At 42.7% G+C, this 15,750-nt stretch overlaps 1 protein-coding gene across 3 annotated transcripts in view; it reads left to right on the forward strand.

The window, feature by feature from the left end:
- fam193a (family with sequence similarity 193 member A) overlaps window positions 1-15,750 on the forward strand; it is a 234,127-nt gene that overhangs the window by 190,626 nt on the left and 27,751 nt on the right. For all 3 annotated transcript variants that reach the window (XM_060834543.1, XM_060834552.1, XM_060834562.1), the window contains exons 17-18: window positions 7,934-8,216; window positions 11,334-11,520. In XM_060834543.1, coding sequence (XP_060690526.1) covers window positions 7,934-8,216; window positions 11,334-11,520 — 470 coding nt within the window. The remainder of the gene's footprint in view (window positions 1-7,933; window positions 8,217-11,333; window positions 11,521-15,750) is intronic.

Here is a 15,750-nt window from a genome sequence, read left to right on the forward strand (position 1 = left end):
TCTTCCAGTGTGTTTGGATTTAATCAGTCAGTGTTGTACAGAAGAATGCCTTTAGCTGATCATATCTACAGAGGTTTCATTTTTGTCATTGCTATTGATATTATTGTTGTCTTGTTGGTTTTCCTTCTGTTGGTCATTGGTCTAATTTCTTGACAGGTTTGCTACATGCTAGGCTCCATTTCCAGAAGTGTTGGGCAGGTCCCCATAATATTTCCAGAATTATAATTTTTAAAAATATATTTGATAACTGAAGCTGCTGCAGCTAAGTCCCAGTGCTATCCTCCTGTAAATGTAGTGTTCTCTTGCCATCCCAAAGTTCAACTGTTTAGATCAGTTAACTTGGAAGGTTAATAAATTTATCCACTCTAGAGAGTATTCCTTTTGGGAAGAGGGCTACAATGATCTCACCTTAATGATGTTAGATATTTGTGCATTTTATAGCTGTGGCTCTTGCTGAGGGATTGTGTTCAAGCCCCACTCCAAAGATTTTAACATAATCTAATTTCTTGACTTGGGAGGAGATGGCCTGGTGGTACTATCATGAAACTAGTAATCCAGAGACCTGGGTGATATTCTGGGGGACCCTGCTTTGAATCCTGCCATGGCAGATGATGGAATTTAAAATCAATAAAAAATATTTGCAGTTAAGAATCTAATGGTGACCATGAAATCGTTGTCGATTGTTGGAAAAATCCATCTTGTTCTCTTACATCCTTCAGGGAAGGAATCCGTTGTCCTTACTTGATCTGTCCTTGTGACCGCAGACCCACAGGAATTTTGGTGACTCTGGGCAATTAAGGATGGACGGTAAATGCTGACCAAGGAGTTGACGCCCACACTCTGAACAATTTTTTTAAAATTTGGACTGCACCAAAGCAGATTTGCCTTAAACCAAGGATCTGCGTGCACACTCAGCAGTGTGTAAAAAGTGCCAGGAAGTCAGGCACTTTTTCCCAGACTTCTAACCAGTACTTATCTGTCAACGTCATCATTTTCATTCAAAAAGGATGGTTCGCTAATTATTTCAGTTTTTGTTTACAAACAGACAAGGAGTAGAAGTAAGCCGCTTGGCACCAGAAGGCTTTGTTAGGCTAAAAGTACCTCATGGGTTAGATTAGATTACTTACAATGTGGAAACAGGCCCTTCGGCCCAACAAGTCCACACCGACCCGCCGAAGCGCAACCCACCCATTTACCCCTTCACCTAACTCTATGGGCAATTTAGCATGGCCAATCCACCTTACCTGCACATTTTTTTGGATTGTGAGAGAAAACCGGAGCACCCAGAGGAAACCCACGCAGACACGGGGAGACTGTGCAAACCCCACACAGTGTCACCTAAGGCAGGAATTGAACCCGGGTCTCTGGCACTGTGAGGCAGCAGTGCTAACCATTGTGCCGCCCAAGGGTCTGATCAAAATGATTACAAAAAACATGTGCACTTCAATGTAAATCAAATTTATTAGCTTAATCTACTTGATGTATATTAGAGACATATGCAAATAACTGAGTGAATCAATTATCTAAGTGAGTCCCACACAGCCTACTATCTGACTAGATTCCCTACAGTATGGAAACAGGCCATTTGGCCCAAGTCCACACTGACCCTCCAAACAGTAACCCACTCAGACCCATTCCCCTACCCTACACTTACCTTCAACTAATGCACCTAACACTTGCGCAATTTAGCATGGCCTATTCACCTGACCCGCACATCTTTGGACTGTGGGAGGAAACCAGAGCACCCAGAGGAAACCCACACAGACATGGGGAGAATGTGCAAACTCCACACAGGCAGGAATCGAACCCAGGTCCCTGGTGCTGTAAGGCAGCATTGCTTGCCATTGAGCCGCCATGCCGCCCCATCTATTGGGGACTTTGGTGACGGTGGCACTCTGAGTCATATCTCAGATTCCAGGCACAATTTTTGTGAGCCCCAGATTGAGGATGAAAAGTCTGATGAATGGGGCGAATATTAATATTTAACTCTTTTTTGCAATCGAAGATCATGAATCCCCGTTTTGTAACACTTTTCTCCACAATGGAATCTCTGGAAAAGTAAATAAGTTGAAAACCTCTCCAGGTGGTTCCATGTTAACTACACAAAAAGCAAGTTCCCATAACCAATCAAAGTTATGTAGTTATCTCCTGGTCAAAAAAGGCATGTTATTTGCATCAGGCCTATTTTTCATATATCTTTCCACTTTGCTTCAGTTGCTCATTGCCCTGAGCAATTAACTCTTAATGGTCTGGCTTGAAGGTAATACTTTGATCTTCATGGCTGATCTGATTGTAACCTCAAATCCACATTCTTGCCTACTGCTTATAACCTTTCACCCCATTGCTTAGCAAGAGTTTATCTACCTCTGCTCTTGTCACCTTTTCAAGAGAGTCCCTCTGAGAGCAAAAATTGTGCCTCCTCTCTAACATAAACGAGTGATCTCACGTCCTGCTTTATTCCTCTCTATGATGACCTTATTAAGATCCCTCAGGATTATATGTTCAAACAAGTCATCTCTTCTGAACTCCAGATGTATCCAATGTTTCCTCCTATCCACTCATTCCTGTCTGGTAAACCTTTACTGAAAATTTTGCGCAATGTATTTACAACCTTCCTTTAATAAGGTGACCAGTACTGTACACAGTCTGGATTAGAGTGGTGCTGGAAAAGCACAGCAAGTCAGGCAGCATCCGAGGAGCAGGAAAATCGGCATTTCTGGCAAAAGCCCTTCATCAGGAATAGAGGCAGGGAACCTCCAGAGTGGAGAGATAATTGCGGGCAGGTGGGGCTGGGGATAAGGTAGCAAACAGTATAGTAGGTGAATGGGGGTAGGGATGGAGGTGAAAAGTTAGAGAGGCGGGTGGGGGAAGGTAGCAAAGAGTACAATGGTTGGGGTGGGGATGAAGATGATCGGTCAGAGGGGAGGGTGGAGCAGATAGGTGGGAAGGGAGATTGGCAAGTAGGACAGGTCATGAGGACAGTGCTGAACTGGAAGTTAGGAACTGGGGTAAGGTGGGGAGAGGGGAAATGAGGAAACTGGTGAAATCTACATTGATGCCCTGGGGTTGAAGTGTTCTGAGGCGGAAGATGAGGTGTTCTTCCTCCAGGTGTCGGCTGGTGAGAGAGCAGCGGTGGAGGCGGCCCAGGACCTGCATGTCCTCGGCAGAGTGGGAGGAGAGTTGAAATGTTGGGCCAAGGGGCAGTGGGGTTGATTGGTGTGGGTATTAGATTAGATTACTTACAGTGTAGAAACAGGCCCTTCGGCCCAACAAGTCCACACCGACCCACCGAAGTGCAACCCACCCAGACCCATTCCCCTACATTTACCCCTTTACCTAACACTACGGGCAATTTAGCATGGCCAATTCACCTAGCCTGCACATCTTTGGACTGTGGGAGGAAACCGGAGCACCCGGAGGAAACCCACGCAGACACGGAGAGAATGTGCAAACTCCACACAGTCAGTCGCCTGAGTCGGGAATTGAACCCGGGTCTCGGGCGTTGTGAGACAGCAGTGCTAACCACTGTGCCACCGTATCCTGGAGATGTTCCCTAAAGCGCTCTGCTAGGAGGCGTCCAGTCTCCACAATGTAGAGGAGACCGCATCAGGAGCAACAGATACAATAAATGACGTAGGTGGATGTGCAGGTGAAGCTTTGGATGTGGAAGGGTCCTTTGGGGCCTTGGATGGAGGTGAGGGAGGAGGTGTGGGTGCAGGGTTTACAGTTCCTGCGGTGGCAGGGGAGGATGCCAGGATGGGTGGGTGGGTTGTTGGGGACCGTGGACCTGACCAGGTAGTCACGGAGGGAACGGTCTTTGCGGAAAGGGGTGGGGAGGGAAATATACCCCTGGTGGTTGGATCCGTTTGGAGTTGGCGGAAATGTCGATGGATGATTTGGTTTATGCGAAGGTTGGTAGAGTGGAAGGTGAGGATCAGGGGAATTCTGTCCTTGTTACAGTTAGAGGGGTGGGGTTTGATGGCGGTGGTACGGGGTGTGGATGAGATGCATTGGAGGGCATCTTCAACCATGTGGGATGGAAAATTGCAGTCTCTAAAGAAAGAGGCCAACTAGTGTGTTTTATGGCGGAACTGGTCGTCCTGGGAGCAGATACGGTGGAGGTAGAGGAATTGGGAATATGGGATAGCATTTTTACAGGAGGTATGGTGGGAAGAGGTGTAATCCAGGTAGCTGTGGGAGTCGGTGGGTTTATAAAGAATGTCAGAGTCAAGTCGGTTGTCATTAGTGGAGATGGAGAGGTCCAGGAAGGGGAGGGATGTGTCAGGGATGGTCCAGGTGAATTTAAGGTTGGGGTGGAATATGTTGGTGAAGTTGATGAACTGCTCAACCTCCTCGCGGGAGCACAAGGTGGCGCCGATGCAGACATCAATGTAGCAGAGGAAGAGGTGGGGAGTGGTGTTGGTGTAACTATGGAAGATGGACTGTTCTACGTAGCCGACAAAGAGACGGGCATAGCTGGGGCCCATACGGATGCCGATGGCTACCCCTTTGGTCTGGAGGAACTGGGAGGATTCGAAGGAGAAAATGTTGAGGGTGAGAACCCATTCAGCTAAACAAATGTGTGTGTCAGTGGAAGGGTACTGTTGGGGACGTCAGGAGAGGTAGAAACAGAGGGCTTGGATGCCCTGGTCATGGTGAATGGAGGTGTAGAGGGATTGAATGTCCATGGTGAAGATGAGGCGTTGGGGGCTGGGGAAACTGAAGTCTTGGAGGAGTTGGAAGGTGTGGGTGGTGTCTCGAATGTATTTGGGGAGTTCCTGGACTGGGAGGATAGGACAGTATCGAGGTAGGTGGAGATGAGTTCGGTGGAGCAGGAGCACGCTGAGACAATGGGTCAGCCTGGGTGGTCTGGCTTGTGGATCTTGGGAAGGAGGTAGAATCAGGCGGTGCAGGGTTCCCGTCTATGAGGTTGGAAGCTGTGGGTTGGAGATCTTCTGAGGTGATGAGGTTCTGTATGGTCTGGGAGATAATGGCTTGGTGATGGGCGCAGTGGGGTCATGGTCGAGAGGGTTATAGGAGGAGGTGTCTTCGAGTTGGCTTCTGGCTTCAGAGATATAGAGGTCAGTGCACCAAACTGCCACTGCACCCCCTTAATCCACTGGCTTGATGGTGAAGCAGTACTGTTGATGTGGTATCACTAGTGCCCTGTATGACTGAGGCATAACCTCCTTTTCTGTTCAGTTTCCTTTGCAATAAATAATAGCATTCTATTAGATTTCCTAATTATTTTGTGTGTGTAATTACTTTCTGCAATTCATGTAATAGGATACCCAGATCCCTCTGCATCTCTGAACTCTGCAATTTCTAACCATGTAATGTTATTCTCCTTTTCATTCATGTCAAAAATGGTCAACTTCACACTTTCCCACTCAGATCCAGCTCCCTACTCTATTTTCTGTGGCTAATACACCTAGCCTGCACATCTTTGGACATGCAGACATTGGGAGAATGTGCAAGTTTCTCAGAGACAGTCACCCAAGTTTGGAATCGAACCCAGATCCCTGGCATTGTAAGGCAGAAGTGCTGACCACTAGCCACTGTGCTGCCCTTTCCCTTGTGCAATTATGTTTTCCGTTGTAAATTTTTAGTTATTCCTTGGACATAATCTAAAAAGTGCAAACTTCTGATCTGCCAACTCTCCTTGCAAAATGTATACTTTTACTTTGTGGTAGACACAGTCTTTAATCTTTCTAGTTGAATTTGGATGTTGGGTTCATCCCTTGGAATTTTTCTTACTCATTGGATTGTATCTATTCTGTGTATTCTGAAATATCCCTTAACATTCTATCATTGCGTTTCTTTCAACCCAACATTTAATCTGATTTGCCAATTCACTTTTTCTTGCTATGGTTTCATGGTCTCATTATTGTCTTTGTTTAAGTTATTAATACTAGACTCAAATCCATTCCCCTCTCCCTCAAACGGAATGGAGTATTAAATCATAGTATGGTTTCTGAAACAGAATTTATAATTTTTATAGCAAAGACACTCCTATCTCTTTGTTATATATGAGGTCTGATATAATCTGCTTCAGAACATGCTGTTCTAAGAAACTCTCCAGTATGATTATTATTTAGGGCAAAAGAGTAACTAGGGAGAGTTAAAGATTGATGAGGCCATCTATCAGTGGAACCGCAGGAGATCAGTGAGACCCTAAACTAATCATTTACGTCTGTATTTATTGAGGACAAAGACTAGGAAATTAGGCAACTCTGGGAAATAAATACTGATGTCTTGAAAAGAGTCCACATTATAGAAAAGGTGGTGCTGGAGGTCTTGAAACAAATAAAGGTCATTAACTCGCTTTAACCTGTTTGAGGGTCTCCCAGGACATTGTAGGAAGCAAGGGAAGAAATTGCAAGGCATCTAGCTGAGATATTTATATCATTGATAGCCATGGATGAGGTATCAGGAGATCGGTGGTGGCAAATATTCCGCCATTGTATAAGAAAGGCTGCAAGAAAAAGCCAAGCAACTACAGACCGGTGAGCCTGATGTCACTGAGTTGGAGGAGATTCTGAGAGACAGGATTTACATGCACTTTGAAAGTAAGGGGCTGATTAGGTATGGTTGGTATAACGTTGTATCTTGCTAAACCAGTTCAGTTTATGATCAATAAAGAATTCAGTGATGAAAATGTCTTTGGATGTCAAAGGACGATGGTTAGATTGCTCCAGTTGGAGCTGCTCATTGCCTGGCACTTGTGTGACGTGAATGTTAATTGCCACTTGTCAGCCCAAACCTGGAAATTGTCCCAGTCTTGCTGTATTTGGCCGTGGACTACTTCCGTACCTGAGGAGTCACAAATGATGCTGCATAGTACAATCATTAGTGAACATTCCCACTCATGACCTTATGACCAAGGAAAGGTTATTGATAAAGCAACTGAAGGTGTTTGGCTGATCCTGAGGAACTCCTGCACAGATGTCCTGACTCAGTGCTAATTGACCTCCAACAATCACAGCCATCTTTCTTTGTGCCACATATGACTTCAACTAGTGAAGAGCTTTCCATCTAATTCCCGTTTTGCTAGGGCTGCTTCTTGTCAAATTAAGGTCAAACATGGTCTTGATGTCAAGGGGCAATCAATTTCATCCACATCTGGAATTCAGCTCTGTTCAGGAGCATTGTGTATGTAGGACATTCAGGTAGGCAAGCAGGCACTGAATCTGTACAAGGCAAAAGTCCCAGAGTCACAGATGTACAGCACTGAAACAGCCCCTTCAGTCCAACTCATCCATGCCAACCAGATATCCCAATCCAGTTAGTCCCACCTGCCAGCACCTGGAGATTGGAGTCAAGATCAGAATGGTGCTGGAAAAGCACAGCAGATCAGGCAGCATCCGAGGAGCAGGAAAATCGACAAACGTCGATTTTCCTGCTTCAGATGCTGCCTGACTTGTGCTTTTCCAGCACCATTCTAATCTTGACACTGATTCTGTAACTTTTTGATTCTGATTTTTAACTTTGTCCACCCCAGTCCAACACCAGCACCTCCAAGTCATATCTAAAATATCTGGTACTAAAGAGATATAGTGTTGAATGTGGCAGCTTAAAATGGGGAGTTAATGAATGTCCACTTATGTTCTGCCTTCTCCATAGGGTAGATCTTGATAAACTACTCCTTGTCAAATTCTTTCAAAATTTTGCACACTGAATATAGCCTGACTCCTAAACGAGGTCAACTGAAAGTTGGGATGCAGACAGTGTTGCATGGGAAAAAATGAATATGGGAGGCAAAGGCTATGAGCTTTTCTAAGCTTAAAAAAACTAGAAACTGTTGCAAAAGAACAGCATGTGTTTGAAATGTTTATGTAATTGAGGAAATGCATCAACCAAAGCTGTTGGGTGTTTACATTTCAGATGGTGCTAAGTCAAGATGTTGACAGTTTTTGTTTTGCTTTTGGCACAGGTGAAGTGTTCCACAGTTTAGGTAAAGAAGATCACAGGCATCCCACACCAGTCGCACCGAGGAATAGCCCCACAGGTTTAACATCTCTTCCATCTCTCACACCCACGCCGCTGTCCCCTGCCTCTGCACCTCACATGTCTAACCTTGTGACTTCGCCTTTTCCAAAGACAGCTTCAACTGCTCCAGGTTTTGTCGATCCCCATTCTGGACTCTGTCCCACCTCAACTGCCGCCCCTACAGCAACGACAGAAGGTTCAGTCAGTGCTTCAGCCAGTGTCTGCAGGTGAGTATTTCTTCCTGTTATTTATTTCCGTTTCAGTGAAGCATCTTTATGTAATGTGTTGTGCAAAGCAGCTCTGGAACAAAATGTATCTAACATTTATATGTAAATTTCCTGTTGAATAATTAAATGCCTGCTGCTGAGTTGCATTCACCCAAGAAGTTTGCTGTCCTTTGGCAGCAGCTGATGTTAGAATGGTGGAGGCAGCATTGATCCTGATTTCATTCTACTTTCTTTATGTAAATTAGGCAGTCACCAAAGTCTTGTTCCCAAATATTGATAAACGGACAATCTTAATAGATGATGCAGACTACTCCTATGCGCTGCAGAGGGAGAGCTACATTGTTAGTCATGCCACCTTTTGGATGAGTTGTCAGTTTATTTGGTTCAGATGAATAGTAAGTGGTCCTGTGACTCCCGTCTCACCCAGTACTACCAGCTACACTGAATTACTGCCCTGTGGCATTGTGCAATACATTCATTATTTTCTACATTTACCTACATAATTTGTTGTGCACAAAGACAATTTTGAGAGAGCAAAGTTGCTAAGTTGACTGAAATACAAAAATTTAAACATAGAAGTATCTAATTGTATTATGGAGCAACAGCAAGTCTCACTGAACAGCAGAGCTGAGGGGGAGCAAAGTGGGTCCAATACTCTTAGTTTAAACTAAGTAGATGCATGAAAGCAAAGCTAATGAAATTGAGCTGCCAAGTTAAGTTAAAAAGATTGGTCAACACAGATGCAGTGGCAAACATTCAAGGGAATATTTTAAGATAAAGTACAATTGTATATAAAAAAAGTAACATTTCAAGGGGTGAATTAAAGAAGTTAAAGATATCTAACTTAAGGAGAAGCCATTACTTGCACATATTAGTGATCAGTCAGAAGACTAGACAAAAGAGTGAAAGTTGACTGAAAGGTTAATAAAGGTCACAAAAATAGAATCTGAGAGAAAGTTATTAAAAACAAGTTCCTATCATTAATTGTTGAAAAGAGTTAACACAGTGAACATTGACTTAGTAAGTCTGGAGAAATTAATGGTAAATAAAGAATGGCAAATGGATTGAGCAGTGTTTTTCATCAGTGTATAGGATACATGTAATACATCCCAAACAACTTTACATGAGGAATTGGAAGGAAGAGAACTATTTGAGAAAATTGTAATCACCAGGATAATGGTGCTAAATCACTTGTTAGAGCTGGGGATTAACTGAAGTGGCCAGGCAGACGATAATGCATTAGTTTCAATTTTCCAAAATTCCCTAGATTCAGGGAAAGCTTCCTTAGATCAAAAGGTTGTGACTCCATTATTTAAAAAGGAATCAGACAAATGTGAAAATGTAGTAAACTTAACATTTATCATAAGGTAGATGCTAGAAGTTGTTGCTGGAGACATTATAGTTAGTACTTTGGGGGGGAAAAAGTCAAGGTAATCAGGCCAAGTCAGCATGGATTTGTGAAAGGGAAATTGTGTTTTACCAATTCAGTGGATTTCTTTGAAGAAGTAATATGTACTTTGGATAAAAGGGAAATGGTGGGCGGATTCGACTTAGATTTCCAGAAGATGTTTCATGAAGTGCTATATCAAGCTTTATTGCAGGAAATAAAAGCTAGTAAAGTAAGGAATAGCACATTGGCATAGCCAGACCAGTAAGCTCACAGCAAAGTGTGTCAGCATAGATTTCATGGTTGGCAGGACAAAACCAGTATTGTGTCACAGGGATCAGTGGCTGGAGCTTAAACATATTACAATTTCCATAAATAATTTGAATGCAGGGATCCAAGAAACGGTCGTTAAATTTGCTAGTAACAGTGGGTTGGCAAAAACAGGAGATAGGAGTCAGACATACGGCTACAAGGGCTATAGATAGACAAGTGAGATGGCAAAGATCTTGCAAATGGAGTATGATGTGAATATTTGAAATTGAACATTTTGGCAAGAGAAAAACTAAACACGTTTTCTAAATGGTGAGTGACGCAGAGCTTTGAGATGCAGTGGGACCTGGGAATCCTAATTCATGAAATATGAAAGACTTGTATTCAGGTATAGCAACTAATTAGGAAAGCTAATAAAATGTTATAATTTGTTGCAAGAGAAATTGATTGCAATTGAAGTTATCCTTCAGTTATATAGGGCATTAGTGACACCATATCTGATTTACTTGTTTGATACCTAAAATGAATGGGATATCTTGTAAGAAAGCATGAATGAATATAAGCCTAGCCTATCTAGAGTCTGTTAACAATCCCACAACACCAGGGTTATAGTCCAGCAAGTTTATTCGACTACAACCTGATGTTGTGTGATTTTTAACTTTGCCTACTTCAGTCCAACAGCAGCACCTGTTGAGCTCTTGAGCTCTCACGGCCTTATCCACAATTTCTCTTTCACAAATTCATGCTGACTTAGCCTGATTACCTTGACTTTTTTCCCCCCAAAGTACCTGCTATCTACAGTCTAGAGCATGGACATGGGGAAGATCATCCATCTCATGGGAGAATTTAGAACTGAGTTGTTAAATAAGGATAAGAATTTTTTTTTGGAGGCCTCAAAACTTTGGAACTCTGCTACCACCACCTTTCGAGAAAGAGAATTCTTGAATGTTTATAAGACCAAGGAGAATAGATTCTTGGTAAACAAGGTGGTGAAAGATTCTCAGGTGGGACTGAGTGTTTACTCTGAGTTGAATTTACCCCTGATCAGCATCATTCAATGATGGAACAGGCTCAACAGAGGGAACAAGATGGAACTGCCTTCTGCTAACTCACTTGCAATGGCAAAGAGTAAGGAAAAGTCTTGCAACAAGTGTCTCAGAGCTATACCAAAAACAAGTATAAAGATCAGCAGGACTGGCACCATCTATGGAGGAAAAAAAATGCTTCATGTTGCTCAGAATTTGAGAGCATGGGAGCTGTGATTGAAGAGAAATTATAATTTGTTGAGTAATAGATCAATCATTGAACTTATAAAAGCAAGCTGCTTAAGAGGATAATGGCGGTTGAAAAGTACTTGTATGAAATTGTAGAAATGAAATCATATTTGTGTATTTCTTGCTCATCCCATCCTCATGAGTTCAGTTCATCTCTCGTCTAAATGCAATTTGTTGCTTCTGTAGTGACCCTGACTGCGAGGGACACCCGTGTGAAAGCAGCAATGTGTACGATCATCAGCAATTTGATGGTGAGGAGAGTCAAGATGAAGACAGCTGCTCTGAACACAGCTCTAGTACCTCAACATCAACCAATCAGAAGGAAGGAAAATACTGTGACTGCTGCTACTGTGAATTCTTTGGGCATGGCGGGGTGAGTGATTCATGCTGTTGGGTGGTTTGGGTAGATGGAGTCATGATTCAGCAAGAGCTGCTGCTTTTGGTTCCAACTGTGGTCCATTATATGCTTGCAAACATGCACCTTGTATGTTTCCACAGAAAAGAAAGGCATGGGTTTTCTCAAGGAATTGCTTTTTGCTCTTAATAAGTTAAGAGCCACTGTTTCGTATTATTGTAATGAGTGTGAATTGCAGTGCTATACCAGCCAGTGACATAAGTCAATTGTAAAAGTAGAGAAATATTTTTGTTATAGGGGAGAATAATAATAATCACAGCCATGACTGTAATATAACTAAAAAAATTCAAACAAGGAATTTCTTCCTCAGGTTGGACAGAATGTGGAACTCAAGATGACAAGGATGTTGAATAAATGGAATAACGGCCTTTTAAGGGGAAGTTAGATAATTGCAAGGGAGAAGGGAATAGAAGCATGTGCAGATAGTCGCGTGAAGAGAAGTGGAAGGAGGTAGTGCAGAAAGACAGGAATGAACAAGTTGTGCCAAATGACAACTTTGTTTTATAGCCAATGAAATAGGGGTACATTTCCAACACCGTTTTCTGAATAGTAACTGTAGTGACTGTCATGTGGTTAGCCAGCTTGACCTTAGAATATGAGTTCCTGATTGGACCAGGTTGACTGTCCCAATCAGGGAGCCGTGGCTGATGGATGAGAGTAGCAGTGTCAGACATCCTGTTCAGTCTGGGAACTGGCTCTGAGGGAGCTGGATTAGTGCTAGCGATTTTCCATGTGTAAATAATGGGTGACTTAGTGATGGGATACCAATCTCCCTGGAGTTACTTCAGCGACCAGAGTGGGGTAATGATGTATCCATGTAAAAGCGCCTACTAGCTGAAGCCCAAGTGGACTTCAAACAGGCAGTATAACTGGCTTTGTCATTGGAAAATGCGGCAAATGGAGCAAAGACATTTGCAGGGAATTCCAGTGGAAGTGGACGTCCTTGTTAGTCCAACTGAGTTTGGGGAGCACCACTTGAGTGCGAATAATTGAATAGCCACACTTGGGACATATTCTGATTAGAGGGGCTTTAGATCAGCCCACAGCAAAACTCTGCAAAACAAAGCCAAGCCTTGACTGAACAGTTGACGTTTTTTCAGGATTCGGGCTGGAAAGCCATTGTACTGCTGTCAGTATGCGGAAACAGCAAATAAATCCTACTAGACCGAAGTGGAATAAGAGAATTCATAGGCCAGTATCCAGGAGAGTGAACACCCTGGAAAGTACATCTATATCTGATTTGGATTTTGCTCGCAACCAATCAAAATAAGCATCTGGTTATATAGTCACCTTGGTGTAATGGAGGTCGATACCGGTACAGCCATTTCAGTGATCGCAGAACCAATCTTTAACAAAATTCGCTCTGGACTCCAACTCAGAAGTTTGCACAAGACCTTGGCTAGACAGAGAACGTACACCAGGGAACCTTTACAGACTGAGGGTACAACTTCAGTTCCAGTCTCTTACAAGAAGTATCTGGTTCAGTTATCACTGATTGTTGTACAAGTCTCGGGCCCAAGCTTGATGAAGTAAAATTAGTTGAGAAAAATTCACCTAGTTTGGCTCAACATTTTTCAATTAAGAAATGGCTGTCTCAGTGAAGTCTGTAATGGTTTTAAATTTTGTGGATGCGCTATCTGAATGCGTAGATGGTGATTAACAAGGCATTTAACATATTTACTGTTATTCCTCAGAGTATAGGCATTGGGATGTCATGTTGAGTTTGTATAGGACATTAGTGAGGCCTCCTGTTGAGTACTATGTACAGTTCTGGTTGCCTTCTATAGAAAGGATACTATTTTTTTTGTAGATATTTTTATTGAAATTTAACATTTTTGCAAATTTACAAAAATAAACAAAACTCTCAAATACAAACATTGATGTACAATTAAATCATATATACAATAGTCATAATTTAACAAAGAAAAGAGAAAGAAAGAAAACAAAAAAAGAAAAAAAAGAAACGAAAAAAGAAAAAAACACTCAACTTTCTACTAATCTAACCTTTAACTAACCAGAGTGTATACCTAAGTCTCTTACATGCTCGGAATGTATAAACATCAAATATAATAAAACCCGTATTCGCGCAGGATTCCTCTCCCAAGGGGCCCCGGAGCAGCCCGGTCTGAAATCTTCACTAAATAAAAGCCCTTGTTAGGATAGCCGAAATATCTGCATTTATATAATTCAAAAAGGGCTGCCATATTTTATAAAATAATTCAGTCTTTCGGTGCACCATATTTGTGAGGAAGTCAAGGGGGGTATATTCCATAATTAATCTGTGCCAATTTGAAAGTCCAGGGGGGCCCTCAGCCACCCAGTTCACCAAAATATTTTTCCTTGCACAGAAAGAGAGAATAGAAAATAGTCTCTTCCCATGCATATCCAGAGATGAGAGGTTCGAAAAGCCCAAAAGGAGAGATACAGGGTCCACCCTAATTTCCGTTCCTAAAATTTCTGTCAGGGTATTTGCCACTTAAGTCCAGTATCTGCGGATTTTCTGACAAGTCCACAGACAATGTACAAGAGTACCCACCTCTATTTTGCATTTAGGACACATTGGAGATGCTCCTGCCTTAAATTTTGCCAGTCGAGCCGGAGCTATATGGGCCCTATGAAGTATCTTTAGTTGGATAGCCTGAGTTCTGTTACAGATAGCAATTCTTCTAGCATTTTCCCAAATGTCATTCCACATATCCTCAGAGATTTCTAGCCCCAAGTCCTGCTCCCATGTTTTAAGCAGGTCATCCATGTCTCCTGAGACTCCATCATGTAGCAAATGGTATATAGTACTAACGGAGGATGCCCCCGCTGGTCGTAAGACATTACGTTCTCTGTCTGATTTATAAAGACTATCTATTAATGTAGTCTTCCTCTGTATATAATCTCGAACTTGGAAGTATCGAAAGAGATCCCCATTAGGTATTCCGAATTTCAGACGCAGCTGCTCAAAGGACATCAGGATCCCATCTTTAAATAGGTCCCCTAAGCATGAGATGCCCCTGGATCTCCAGAGTTTAAAGGTGGCATCTGTAATCCCCGGTTGGAATCCCCATGCGCCTACTATTGGTGCATGGGGGGATGTTTTATGTGAGTTACCCTCATTTTGCCGCATTATATTCCAGGCCTTGATTGTGTTTAATATTATGGGATTTTTACAGTGGTCTGTGATGATTTTCCTCTTATCTGAAAATAAAAGGTTAATAAGTGGGTATTTTCCTTGGGAGGCTTCGATATCCAGCCAAATTGATTGTGGATCAGATGAAACCCAATCAGCTATGTAACCTAGTAGGGAGCTTAACTGATATTTCCTAAAGTCTGGGAAGTCCAGTCCTCCCCTTGCCTGTGGAAGCTGTAGCTTCTTCAGCTTAATAAGGGGCCGTCTATGGTTCCAAATAAAGGAGCCCAACCAGCCATATAATTTACGTAGGGCTAGCCTTGGCAGCATCAGCGGGAGCATTCTCATAGGATATAAGAGACGGGGCAGAACATTCATTTTAATTAATGCTATTCTCCCTAGCCAGGAAATCGGAAGGTCTCTCCATCGCTGGAGGTCCTGCCTTATCCTTTCCATTAATTGTACAAAATTAGCCCTATACAGCTGATCAAATACTGGCGTGATAAAAATACCTAAATATAAGAAGCCCTCCAGGGACCAACGGAAGGGAAAAGGGGATCCGTCCATTAAGTGGGGTATCATAGCCAGACCACCCATTGGCATGGCTTCCGATTTTGAAAAATTAATTTTATAGCCTGAGAATGCACTAAATGTATTAATAACTTAAATTAGACGAGGCACTGACATTAAAGGATTACTGAGGAATAAGAGAACGTCATCTGCATAGAGGGTAATTTTGTGTTTACCTGTACCAATCCTCGGGGCCGTTATATTAGGATCAGTCCGGATGGCTTCTGCTAATGGTTCGATTATCAGTGTTAACAACAATGGTGAGAGAGGACATCCTTGACGGCAACCCCTACCCACACTGAAGCCATCCGATCTTAACCCGTTAGTAATAACAGCTGCTTTGGGGTCATTATACAATGTTGAAACCCATTTGGTAAACACCTGTCCAACGCCAAACCTTTCCAATGTGTAAAATAAATATGACCATTCAACCCTATCAAATGCCTTTTCCGCATCCAATGAAATTACTACTCCTGGTATCTTTCCCTGATGACAGGCTT

The sequence above is a fragment of the Hemiscyllium ocellatum genome, chromosome 2 (genome assembly GCF_020745735.1).
Source record: "Hemiscyllium ocellatum isolate sHemOce1 chromosome 2, sHemOce1.pat.X.cur, whole genome shotgun sequence".
Classification (NCBI taxonomy): Eukaryota; Metazoa; Chordata; class Chondrichthyes; order Orectolobiformes; family Hemiscylliidae; genus Hemiscyllium; species Hemiscyllium ocellatum.